General features: G+C 37.1%; 1 protein-coding gene across 5 annotated transcripts in view; it reads left to right on the top strand.

The window, feature by feature from the left end:
• Positions 1-14093, top strand: part of PTGER3 (prostaglandin E receptor 3) — a 177444-nt gene that overhangs the window by 33970 nt on the left and 129381 nt on the right. The window contains exon 3 of one of the 5 annotated variants that reach the window (XM_035727209.1): positions 2564-3254. The exons of the other annotated variants lie outside the window; for them this stretch is intronic. Within the exon in view, the coding sequence (XP_035583102.1) occupies positions 2564-2641 (78 nt within the window). The 3' untranslated portion in view covers positions 2642-3254. Of the gene's footprint in view, positions 1-2563; positions 3255-14093 lie in introns of those variants that run through there. 5 annotated transcript variants of the gene reach the window in all.

Here is a 14093-nt window from a genome sequence, read left to right as displayed (position 1 = left end):
ATGAATTTATGCAGCTAAGCTGTGTCATAGAAGAGAAGGATGATGTGCTCTCCGGTAAGAATATTTTACTTTTCAAATAAAATCAGTGCAGCAGATATCTCAAAACTATTTTAAATGGAAGAAACAAAATATGTTATCTTAAGTTTTACCAAAATTTGCCTAATGCTGTATACCAAGATATTTAACAAATCTATTAGATGTGTTTAATCATGGCAGGTTTAAATGACTATGAATCAAAAAGTGCACATCTATTTCTACTTAACACTTCTTATCATAGAAAAGATCTCTTGACTGTGTTATAGAATAAAATTGTGGAAGCTCGTGTAAAAGTTAACTGCAAGAGACCCTGGGACCGGGGCTGGCATTGGGTAATGGACCAACTAGAAACTCTGAAGACAAAACAGTATTTTTCAAAGGTGGTCAGTCTGTGGCAATATTCTAATAATAGATTTTCAAGTGAATTAGACCTTTTATTCATTGATACTTTTTATATATCTGTTGGTGTTGAGTACTAATTTGTGACTAGTTTCAATCTTCCCGTGTCAACAATCACTTAATGGTTCTTTTGTATTGGGATTAAATCAGAGACAGAAAGTAGAAAAATTTTTATGATTGAAATTTTAAGCACATATATTTCTGCTTATTTTTTAATACTTTAACCCCAAAAGCTTCTCTCGAAATAAACGGGATAACGGAAGATGAGGAACACAGAAAGACTGCAGGGTATTTATTCCTATGAGCATACTAAAAGCTTAATGTAGAAAAATTAAAATTTCTATGATTTACCCATGTGGAAAGTTAGACCATCACCCATGCCAAATCTTCAGAGATGTTGTTTATTACTGGTTCTGTGCTTGCATATGTCTCAAAATCTGCTAGAATTTAGGTTTAAATAAATGTGCAGAATTGTGCACATAATTGAAATTATATCATTTTAAAAGTGAAGACTATTTAATACTGTGGCTACATCCAGAGGACTGCTATCTGAGTTGCAATAAAATTCTGATAAGAGGTGGCATACATCTGTGATGTTTCCTAACCTAGGTTTTGATAGAGCCCATTCACAAAATTTGAAAATCAACCTAAAATTCACATGCACATTTGTTAAAGAGCTGTATCAGTTCAGTATTCCGAGACAATGAACTGGTGGTGATTACATATGAAGCATGAAACAGAGAATTAGGGAAAATGTTAAAATTAAAATTCCATTATATTGGCATCATTTATATAGATACTGATTTCATAAGAAAGTTCATATTCAGCTGACTTACTCCCACCCAAAAGGTTTCAATTTTATTAGAAATTTGTATCTATAGTTATCAAGGAAAATCTTTTACATGTCTTCCTTGAATGCCTTTTTTGGATTGAGTCCACCTTGAATAAAACTGAAGTAAAAAGGATAGTGCAGAGTGACCTTGTTCTTAAAGTGACAAAGGGAAAACTAAGATTGTGCCTCTCTCAGAAAGACTTTAACAAGTCTTCTAGAATTAATGAATTTTTTTTTAACGAGGAGATTGACAATTCATGTTAAAGTCAGATGGAAAGATATCTTCAAAGCATGCTACTTAACATTTTCTTTCTCACTTGTCCCTGTTCTCTACTCTTTTAAAGAACAAAAGAGCAAAGAATTTTTATTTTATATGTTCTCTATTTTATAATTCCTAAAATGAGGACTTTATTTAAAGATTTATAATTTATACAAGTTGAATTGTAAACCATTACATGATGATACCATAAACTGAGTACATTTTGATTCTCTAGAAAAACAATTCATTCAGATATATACCATATTCATTTATATATCACTCATTTTCTTTATTGAGAATCAGAATTCTTTCATTTTCAGAAGTTTTAAATCAATCAGTTTAATTATCAACAACCTAAATATTTACTGGATTACATATTTCTTCATTAGGAACGAGACTGTGACCCCAAGCCCCTTGCCTCCAACCTGTTTATTCATTTTCTCAACAGAGAGAAAGTAACAGAAATATTTACTGTTGGTGAAACTGGGATTAGAGAACAGCTTCGTATTTCTAGCATGCTTATGCCTTAATATATGAAACAGAACTGAGTCTGTTTTTTCAGTAAGTCTGTTTTGATGGAACAGTTTTATTATGGGAGTAAAGATAGGAAGGAAAGAGATCATCATGAGGAACAAAATCAGACTTTTCAAGCTTTTTGAGCATTTTGGAGATGATTCCACCTCTAAAGTTATTTTCAAAAGTTCAGCTCTTACATTCTTTTGTCAATTGCTTTAGAAAACAGAGTATTTTGGCCTCTTAAAGTGAACCAGATATCTAGACAGAAGGTAGCCAATCACCAAATTTCAATAGTCATTTGAAAATAGTTTCTTTATATATTTTCTGTTTGTGTAGAAGTCAAAGCGGTAATGTCAAACAGAGAAAAATGCATATGACTTACTGATACGCTCCAGTGTTCTTTCAACATTTGAAAAGGTACTATGTGAAGTAGGCGAGGGGCCTGGGTGTAGAGAACATAAAGAAAGACATGGAGGGCACCTTGTACATTTCCAACTTGTTAAAATTCTTCATCCTTTTAGGCCATTCCACAGAATCAAAGAGAGGAAGGGACCACATTTATCTTTATACATGTGTCAGGAGGGCAAAACAAGCAGTAGCCTTGTTTTCTCTTTTCTCTAAGAGCAGGTGTTAAATTCACTCAAGTCATCACTGACTACTAAATTCTCTTCCTTCCATATATATATATATGTATATGGAATTTGTATGAAATATTTTACTTCTCCCTCTTCTTTTACCAAATATTTATGTACAAATAGTGTAAAGTTGAACATTTCTTACTCAAACAAGTTAAAAATAGGCACAGATTATCTTCATCCATTTACAATAAATGAGTGTAAGTACTATTTATGTGGTATATTTAAGTAAGAATTGAAACCATTGGCACTTTAACCAATAATGTAAAGCTCAGCATAGAAAGCGTATGTTTCTCCATCTTTCCTATTCAGCCTCCTATCCCTACACCCTTGGTTAAAAGGGAAGGAATACTTTTGTCATCTCTGTGTAAAGTTTTTTCGGAGTTATCCTAAGCATAGTTAAACACATCTTCCAGTATATTTTAAAGGTTGGTCTTCAGGATTGTGGAGGCAAAGAGTAAAAGAGACTTTGAAAACTACATCAAAATTTTGATGGCATTCAAGTCATAGCTAGTCTGTGTATTTAATAAATGTATGTTTTTCACGTTGTGTTTGTCAATGGAAAATAAAGTTGAATGTTCTGAAATGTTCCTGTCTTTTTTTCCTGATGCCAACTCATGTCAGGAATATTTTATTTATAAATGTGTTAAATATTTTGCTGAAATTCTCCTTGACACGCTTTGTCAAATAACAGCACAATGTAATATGCAACAGCATTTTGCTAGCTGGATGATTATACCGTTTTGTTTTACATTCCATGATTGTGTACGGTACAAATTATCACTGATTTGCTGTAGATCTGAGGGGCTCTTTTCCCATTTTCAACATGATATCTATTCATGTTATAATCCCAGATTTTTTGTTTTTAATACAAAAGTACATTTATAAATTATTCTCAATTTAGTTAATTCTCTCTTTTGTGGGTTCTAGTGTAATCTATAGACAGCCAACCAAGGAATTGTCCTTGCTTATAGTCAGACCCTTTGATAGATTTGTACCTGGGTATTGGTATGAGATGATTACTAGCAGAGACACATTTTGGGCTGCCCCAATACCCTGTTCTATGTGTTCATTCAGGTCAATCTGCCTCTTCCTTCTTTAGTGAAGGGAGATGTTCTGTAGAATATAGGCTGCTAAGACAAGCTTAATAAAAGTAGCACATCAGGCTTGCCCTTCTTCCTCCTAAGAAAAGGTATTTAGGGAGAGTTCTGACAATGCCTTCTCCCCTGGGGTCCTAGCCTCCCAACCAGCTTTTATGGTCTTATAGTCTGTGCTCTGTAGCATCAGGTAAACATCATGGTGGTACCTTCTGGTAGACCAGAAATACCACTATGATGTTGTTGAACCTATATGCCATAAAATAGGACACTGCTCAGTTTCAGGTCCTTGGAGGACATAGGTTCAGACATCCTTAGATATTCTTGGGGGGTTGTTGTGCTCACCCATACCAGTTTTGAGCAAATCCAGTTTGGAGGTTGGGTATGCAGAATCCAAGCCAGTCCCCTGGGCTTGTTCTTTCCTTCAACATGTATTTTTTGCTGTACCTATTATGTGCCAAGCATTCTGGTTGGTGTTAAGACACAAGGATTTTTTTCTAAAAAATCAGCTTTCAATGAATGTATAATCTGGTCGGGAAGAGGAAATAATTTGATAAGAACTGCTTTTAGAGTAAGCGTACAGCGAAAGTAGGAAACCATTTCCTGTAGAAGATGAGAGTTAACCTGCATTTTGGAGAAAGGAATGGATGGTAATTGGGAAGGGGAGGGCATTTTGGGATACTTTTTCACTTCATACTGTCCCAAATTATCATTTCCAAGGCATTCAAGCTAACTAACTTCTAGGGGCCCTGTGAGAAGTATAGGTCTAAATAGAGCATATATCTATAGCCTCTCAGGTTGGGCCAAAGTGGCATGGCCTTGGGGCAGGATTTCTCCTCAGCCCCTTGGCATATTGGGCCAAATAATTCTTTGTTATGGGGGCTGTCCTGTGCATTGTAGGCTGTTTAACAGTATCCCTGGCCCCTACCCACTAGATGAGAGTCATACTTCCCTAGCAGAGACGATCAAAAAAATGTTCCCAGCCATTGCCAAATATACTATGGGGGACCTAACTTCTCCCAGTTGAGAATCCCTGCCTTAGGGCAAGGGCCATGGCCATCGCGAAGGTGCTGTATGTGTCTGAGGGTTTGCAGAAAAGGCCATCTATGGGATCTTGGATCTGAGAGGCACCATTCTGGCATTTCCCGAAGTGGCAGGCACTAGAATGCCAGTTTGTGTCTACTGCACAAAAATGTGGCATTACCACTACTACAACGCCCGGATCATCACGGGCCCTGATCCACTTCTGTAATCACATAAACCTATCCACAAATGAGGAGGTACAGTTTCTTAGAAAGTATCACCTCTCTATTGATGTTTCTAATCCCTATTTTGTTCTTGATAAGAAGCCATGGAGTTATATGTCTCTCAAAGGGAAATCTAAAGGGAATGAGTCCATTTCTCCCAGGACGTTTGAAAATCTGTTTTAATTCCTCTTAAGTTCACATTTCCAGACACGTGCCTTAGGAGGAGAGAACTAGTTTACCAAACTCTGTCTTTTGTGGGATTTTGGCATATTTGGTCAGTGTCACAGAGCTGTAGCAGCTTTAATCTGAAAGATGATTTTTATCAAAGAGCTGTTCCAACTCTGGGCAAATGTCTCTTTATTGGCCTGTGTTTTTCTGAGCTCATGCCAGTGGGCCAGTACCTCAAGTATAGAGCAATTACCACACATTTTGAAGACAAAGTTCAACTCACGATCTCTGTAACTAACACTTAAACCTGTGGTTTGTATGGAATGGGAAGCTGAAAAACTTAAACCCCAAATCTGACCCAAAAAAGTTAGAACAGTACTCATTGGTCTACTGTAAATTTCTGAGGCCAAGTAAGAAATGTCTATGGATAATCAGTGTTTATGCCTAATATTCTTATGCAGTTTTTAAAAGAAGGCTTTGAATATAATATATAAGGTTGTTTGAATTTCACTTTGACAAGAACATGGGAAGAACATAATTCTGAAACAATTACCACCAATTGGGGTCTTTTCAAATTAAGATTTAACTAGAACGTACCTGATAGAACACTGGCTTTTAATCACTTTGGGATTAGGGTCCCCTTTGGCAATCAGATGAAAGGTATGGATCCCCTCCTCACAAAAAGCACAGACAATTTTTACACAGTGTCAGAGACTGTACCGCCCTCCTGAGTTCTGTCTGTGGACGCCTTGGAAATTTATGGACACAGGTTAGGAATTCTCACTGTGAGAGAGTCTTTATGATTCAAGGAACTTCACGGCTTTCCATGTTTGGTTAGAAAGCTAAAATCTAAAACTGGAGTTAAGTCAACAGAATTACTTCCTTGTGAATGCCAAAATTCCCTGACATCTCATTATATGCCCGTAATAGTAAAGCAACATAATCAGGGATAGAATTATTAAAAGAGGAGCTGCAATCTTTTAAAAAAACTTGCCATCGCACGGGTAAAAGAAAATAACACAATCCCAACCAGAAGAGGGGCCGCATAGGCTACTCACGAAAAACAGGTCGAAAGCGAAAGTACTTTTTTTTTAACTACAAGTAATTCAGTGATGCATTTGTCTTATAACAAAGAGCTTGTTTCAGTTTTCCCTTGTGCTGACCCAACAAGAGATTTAAAATGAAGCTATTTAAAAGTCAATAAAAAAAATCACCCCGCCTGAAAAATACAATTACCTAAACACAAAAAATCTGAATGGTTAGAATTTAACTTTCTGTTACTTTCTGCTAAATAACTCTGTTATGTTACATGTGTATATGGATACATACACATTTACACTTCTGCATGTTCTTTGCATTGCAATTTAGAAGGAAGGCAGCAAGGATGACCTTATTGATTGATCCTTACAGTGAGAATGCAAGGCATACACTTACAGATCTTCCTACAAATGTAAAATTAATGACGCTTTACGCCAAAACTTAAAGCTATTAGTAAAATGCTGTATTGATGTTTATAGTTTGTGTTTCTCTACAGGGAAAAGTCTAGAGCAATTAATGACATCTATCTTTGCATTTTTCTAGCCTTATTGAGGAAGATGGAAATGAGATCTTAAAGCACTGGAGTATTTGTCTATTGGAAACAACTCTTTGATAACAAACCATCCTACATTCTGGGTGTTTGTACATGAATTGGACAGCTATATGAGGTGTGCATAAAATTGCAAGTCGATTATCATGGATCAGTGGTTTGGAGTCTTCTCCCTTAGAAGATCCATGAAAAGCCATTTTTAGAAGAAAAGCTATTTGTATTTTTTCTTTTTTTTAATTATGTTATGTTAATCACCATACATTACATCATTAGTTTTTGATGTAGTGTTCCATGATTCATTGTTTGCATGTAACACCCAGTGCTCCATGCAGTACATGCCCTCTTTAATACCCATCACTAGGCTAACCCATCCCCCCACACCCCTCCCCTCTAGAACCCTCAGTTTGTTTCTCAGAGTTCATAGTCTATCATGGTTCATCTCCCCCTCCAATTTCCCCCCTTCATTTTTCCCTTCCTACTATCTTCTTCTTCTTTTTTTCTTAATATATAATGTATTATTTGTTTCAGAGGTACAGGTCTGTGATTCAACAGTAGCACATACCCTCCCCAGTGTCCATAACCCAGCCACCCCATCCCTCCCACCCCCACCACTCCAGCAAACCTCAGTTTGTTTCCTGAGATTAAGAATTCCTCATATCAATGAGGTCATATGATACATGTCTTTCTCTGATTGACTTATTTCGCTCAGCATAATACCCTCCAGTTCCATCAACCATGTTGCAAATGGCAAGATTTCATTCCTTTTGATGGCTGCATAATATTCCAGTGTATATATATATACCACATCTTCTTTATCCATTCATCTGTCGATGGACATCTTGGTTCTTTCCATAGTTTGGCTATTGTGAACATTGCTTCTATAAACATCGGGGTGCACGTACCCCTTCAGATCACTACATTTGTATCTTTGGGGTAAATACCCAGTAGTGCAATTGCTGGGTCTTATGGTAGCTCTATTTTCAACTTTTTGAGGAAGGTCCATACTGTTTTCCAGAGTGGCTGCACCAGCTTGCATTCCCACCAACAGTGTAGGAGGGTTCCCCTTTCTCCACATCCCCGTCAACATCTGTCGTTTCCTGACTTGTTAATTTTAGCCATTCTGACTCATGTGAGGTGGTATCTCATTGAGGTTTTGATTTGGATTTCCCTGATGCTGAGTGATGTTGAGCACTTTTTTCATGTATCTGTTGGCCTTTTGGATGTCTTCTTTGGAAAAATGTCTGTTCATGTCTTCTGCCCATTTCTTGATTGGATCATTTGTTCTTTGGGTGTTCAGTTTGATAAGTTCTTTATAGATTTTGGATAATAGTCCTTTATCTGATATGTCATTTGCAAATATCTTCTCCCATTCTGTCGGTTGTCTTTTGGTTTTGTTGACTGTTTCTTTTGCTGTGCAAAAGCTTTTTATCTTGATGAAATCCCAATAGTTCATTTTTGCCCTTGCTTCCCTTGTCTTTGGCGATGTTTCTAGGAAGGAGTTGCTGCGGCTGAGGTCGAAGAGTTTGCTGCCTGTGTTCTCCTTTAGGATTTTGATGGACTCCTGTCTCACATTTAGGTCTTTCAACCATTTGGAGTCTATTTTTGTGTGTGGTGTAAGGAAATGGTCCAGTTTCATTCTTCTGCATGTGGCTGTCCAATTTCCCCAACACCATTTGTTGAAGAGACTGTCTTTTTTCCATTGGACATTCTTTCCTGCTTTGTCAAAGATGAGTTGACCATAGAGTTGAGGGTCCATTTCTGGGCTCTCTATTCTGTTCCATTGATCTATGTGTCTGTTTTTGTGCCAGTACCATACTGTCTTGATGATGACAGCTTTGTAATAGAGCTGGAAGTCTGGAATTGTGATGCCGCCAGCTTTGCTTTTCTTTTTCAACATTCCTCTGGCTCTTTGGGGTCTTCTTATTTACTTCTTTATTTTTGGCTCAGTAAATATCACAAAGATTAGGTCATGTAGATTTTCATACACTTGGGTTTATCAGTGGTGTGTGTGTGTCTGTGTGTTTGTGTCTGTATCTGTGATGTCTGTTATATCTCAAATGTGTATTCCTTTTTAAAAATTTTTTATTGTTTTTAATTTTAATTCCAGTGTAGTTAACATATAGTGTTAGTTTCCTGCGTACAATGCAGTGATTCAACACTTCTACACATTACTCAGTGCTCATGTCAGTATACTCTTTAATCCCCATCATCTGTTTCAACCACCCCCCCACAACCTCCCCTCTGGTAACCATCAGTTTGTCCTCTATAGATAAGAGTCTGTTTCTTGATTTGTCTCTCTTCTTTTTTTTTTCCTTCATTTTGTTTTCATTTGTTTTGTTTCCTTATAAATAAGGTGTTTGTCTTTCTCTGACTGACTTATTTTACTTAGCATTATACTCTCTAGCTCCACTCATATTGTTGCAAATGGCAAGATTTCATTCTTTTTTATGGCTGAGTAGTATCCCATTGTATATACAGACCACATCTTCTTTATCCATTCATCTGTCTATGGACACTTGGGCTGCTTCCATAATTAAGCTATTGTAAACAATGTTGCAATAAACATAACCGTGCATATATCCTTCTGAATTCGTGTTTTGTATTCCTTGGGTAAATATCTAGTAGTGGAATTACTGGATCATATGGAATTCTATTTTAAATTTTTTGAGGAACCTCCATACTGTTTCCCATAGTGACTGTACCAGTCTACATCCCCACTAATGGTGCACGAGGGTTCCTTTTTTTGCACATGCTCCCCAACACTTGTTTTTTGTGTTGTTGATTTTAGCTATTCTGACAGGAGTGAAGTGGTATCTCACTGTAGTTTTGATTTGTCTTTCTCTGATGAAGAGGGACATTGAGCATCCTTTCATGTGTCTGTCGGCCATCTTTAGGTCTTCTTTGGAGAAATGTCTGTTCATGTCTTCTGCCCATTTTTTCAACTGGATTATTTGGGTTTTGGGTGTTGAAATGTGTGTTTCTTTTCTTAAATACATTTTATTTTTTAATCACAATATTATGTGCATCCCTTTAAAAGGTCAGATAGTGTAAAAAGACTCTGTTCTCAGTCTATCCCAACCCCTAGCACTCTACTTTCCTCTTTTTTTTTTTCAACATTTCTTCTAGCATATACGATCATATTTCTAAGTAACGTACTTGTGTTGCTGTCTCTTGCTTCATCAATTTTAGACATTGTATGTTGATTTATTTTGCTGGATTTAGCTCTCTCCTCACCCATTTTCCCATTACAGTTATAACACAATTTTTATTAAATCCGTATTCAGTGTTTGCATTTTTCTGACAATGCAGATATCCCTCACTGCTGAGTCATAGTACTGCGATCACATTTACTTTCTGGGACACATTTTTCTTTTTTCTAAATGCAGATATCCCTCACTGCTGAGTCATAGTACTGCGATCACGTTTACTTTCTGGGACACATTTTTCTTTTTTCTAGAGTTAGGAACTTACCGAGTTAAACTTGCTTATTAGCTTTCTTTGGGCCCAAAACTAAACCTTAAAGTTTTCCAAGTGCCCAAGTCTATCTGATCATCTTTACCTGCTTTGGAATCCTGGGTTTCTTGCCATTGACTGTTTTGCCTCTTTTTTTTTTTTAAATTAGATACCAAATATTCTAGATCCTGTGTCTGGAATTATTTCTTGAATTATTCACTGATTTTGAACACACCTGCTTTAAAATGGGCTTTTTAATAGAAAAGAAAAAGAATCAAACTCCTAGAAAAGAGAATGGTCTTAAGTAAACATAAACACTAATAATAATGGTGATAGTAACAATAGTGGTAAAAATCATTTTATGAGCAACTATACTTTACATATGTCATCAAGTTCTCATGCCAATACCACAAGACAGTTGTTACTGTCATCAATCTCCATGTGAAAAGGCTGGGGCTCAAGGAGGATAAATCACTCCACCAAGTCCACCGAGCTAGTGAGAAGTGAAGCTGGGGCTCTCACCTGCTTTCAGGTTAGAATATATTTGACCCATGATCCCTGAGCAAAGAATTACTACTGTGATTATTTTCTAAAGCTTCAAGTTTATCTTTGAGGGCTCCACGAAAGCCCCATGAAAGAAAGGTTTTGACTATTGTGCCGCCTGGGCATTTTCAAACAGCCACAATCTTGGGCAGAAGTAGGGAGGCAGCTTCTCCAACACTACTGATTAGAGTCAGCTAACGAGATTCTCAGCGAAAATCCGAACGTCCATATGCCCAACCTGGGCATGTGCACAAGCCTGCAAACATTCTGACCCTTCCTTATTAGAGATGGATTTGCTCCTGCAGTGGAGGGAGTATCAGCTGCCTGGTCGATGGCTGCACAGAAAGGCTGCCTTTGCACTTCCCTCCAGGCCTGTGGGTGTTGGGGGATGCCAGTTTATCATGATGTAAGCTACTAAGTATACATCTCTTTCAGCCCCATTGTCTTTGGTTTCTTTTTTGTTGTGGTTTTTTCCTTCCATACTTCCTCTCCTGCTTATAAGGTAACTCAGGAGCAGCCTTACTGAGAAGCTTCCTAACTACAGGGGGCCTCCTGGAAGACTATGTACAATTCAGGATGGAAGAGAGGGAGAACAGGCCTTTGTCAGGCGTTAAACCCTTCTGTTTTTCATCTCCCCTGCTTAATTTTGAGGTGTGCTCAAACTTCTTCCTGCACAATATAGTACAGTTCCAGAGTGGAGAATATTTTGTCTTTAAGAACGAGAAAAACTGCCCCCTGTTTTTGAGTCTTTCTTCCCTTGTTGCTAGCAGGCAAAAGCTATTTGGTATATCTGACATTTTATTCATTCACCAATATTCTCTTCAACTAGCTGCCCTGATTTCCACAGAGCTGGTCAGACTGATTAGAAAGGGTGCATAATATTTTGCTCAAGGGAATAAAATCTTGGCATCTCCAAAACTTGAATTCTGTTATCAGGAAATGGATTCAAGTGGCAACCCACCAGTAGCTGTATAATTTGAAAAATTGATACATCTTGCAGTTTATCTTTGGTCTAATCTTGCATGTTATCTCTACTATTTCAACATAATTACAGTAGTCAAAAATTCTCAGGCATCTCAGGGATCAATTAACATTTATTCAGAATAGGCTCAACCCAATTACATGTAAATCTTTACCTAATATTTTTTTTTAACTAATGGGTTAATTAAACCAAATCAAATGAATCAATGCTTAGGGCAAATGTTTGAAAGGTAAATTCCCATTTGTCTGCCATCTTTTATGTAATTTGCTTGAGAAATGGAGCTTGCAGATTTTCATATGATTTGTTATTAATAATATAATTTAAAAAATAATGTAGTAATTTATGGACCTCATTTCATGAGAGTAAGTTTTAATATGAGAATACATTTAGAAAAAATTAAAATAAAAATGAATAATTACATACATTACTTGAAATTCCTTAATGGGGAACACTATTCTCCATTTCATTGGATGAAGAATGATCCTGTCAAATTTAGGGGATCTTTCTCAATTGCCCAAGACAACTATTTGGAAGGGATAGAGGGATATTCTTGAAGAAAGGCAAGAGACAACTAAGATGTCAGCTAGATAAGTAAGATCTTCTTTCAGGAGATGAGTATCCTGTGGGGTGCCTGGGTGGCTCAGTGCGTTATGCATCCAACTCTTGGTTTCTGCTCAGGTCATGATTTTATGTGTCATGAGATTGAACCCGGCATTTGGCTCCACATTCAGCAGGGAGTCTGCTTGAGGATTCTCTCCCTCTGCCCTTCCCACCACTTGCACTTTCTTGTGCTTTCTCTCTCTCTCTAAATAAGTAAGTAAATAAATAAATCTTAAAAAAAGAAGATAAGTATTGTGGTCAGATTACCAGTAAGATTATGAAAGTATGTGTTTTGGGGGCGCCTGGTTGGCTCAGTCAGTTAAGTGTCTGCTTTCGGTTCAGGTCATGATCCAAGGGCCCTGGAATCAAGTCCCACATGGGGCTCCTTGCTCAGCGGGGAGCCTACTTCTTCCTCTACTTGCTTCCCCCCCTGCCTGCCACTCCCCCTGCTTGTGCTCTCTCTCTGACAAGTAAATAAATAAAATCTTCAAGAAAAAAAAAAAAGGAAAGAAAGTATGTGTTTCAGAGTCAGACCTGGGATCAAACTTTGGTTTAATACTTGTGGAACTTGAAAGTAATTCCTTAAACTCTTTATGATCTTTGAATATGAAGAATTGGGATTTTTGCACTTACTTTATAGGGTAGTTTTATGAGGATTAAATATGTAAATATTCCGGAAGAGTGATGGGCACAATAAATATGTAGGGGGTATTGTTATTGGTGTTGTTATTAGTAGTGATAATAGTAGCCACAGTGGCAATGTCAATTGCTTGCGGAATCTATAAACAACATTGGTAAAGAGGCAAAAGACACCCTGATCCCTGTACTCATTCCTTAATATTATGTTGGGAGACCCGAGCATATTGTGTTTGAGAGGATGGGAACCAAAAAAAGACTACGTTTGGTGGCACGGCCTAGTTCTGTTAATTTGTTAGTAGACTGACCTTAATCAAATTAACTTAACCTTTTGAGGTCCCTGGGTGTCTCAGTCGGTTAAATGTCTGACTCTTGGTTTTGGCTCAGGTCATGATCTCAAGGTGGGATGGAGCCCTGAGTCGGCCTCTGCGGGGAGACTCCCCTTGGCAGGGAGTCTGCTTGAGGATTCTCTCTCCCTCTCCCTCTGCCCCTCCCCTTTCTTTCTCTCTCCTTCTCTAAAATAAATAAATACATCTAAAAAAAATTAACCTTTCTAAACCTTAGTTCTTTAGCTATAAATGAAGATAATAATCTTATCTAAAGTTAACACATTTTTGCAAATATTTAATGAAATGTTTCATGCAAATGCTTACCTAGTGCCTGACACATTAATAAGACTCAATAGATGTTATTATGTTATTATAAATTATTGTCATTAATATTAAAAGGAAGCTCAGAAGACTTAAGTCGACTCAGTTTCTAACTGAGGCTGAATGCCCTCACAAGCATACAAATTTTATCCAATCTTCTCAAGACTTAGGATGAGAAAATAAGGATGTGGGTCAACTTCATAGGAAGAGGAAGAACTTTTAAGAAACAGCAAAATAAAGAAATTTAAGTTTTCTTTATGGCTTAGTGTATGTCTTTGTGAGATAAGGAAATGGTTCCAGTAGCACAGAAGAGGTTTTGTGGTTTACTTATTTATTTATTCTCCAGTGTTACTGAGATATAGTGGTCATAGAACATTGTATTCATTTAAGCTGTATAACACAATGACCTGATATATGTATATATTGCAAACTGATCTCTACAAGTCTAGTTC

Source organism: Zalophus californianus, chromosome 4 (assembly GCF_009762305.2).
Source record: "Zalophus californianus isolate mZalCal1 chromosome 4, mZalCal1.pri.v2, whole genome shotgun sequence".
Taxonomy (NCBI): Eukaryota; Metazoa; Chordata; class Mammalia; order Carnivora; family Otariidae; genus Zalophus; species Zalophus californianus.
Note: the sequence above shows the minus strand (reverse complement) of the source record. Positions and strands in the feature narration are given on the sequence as shown.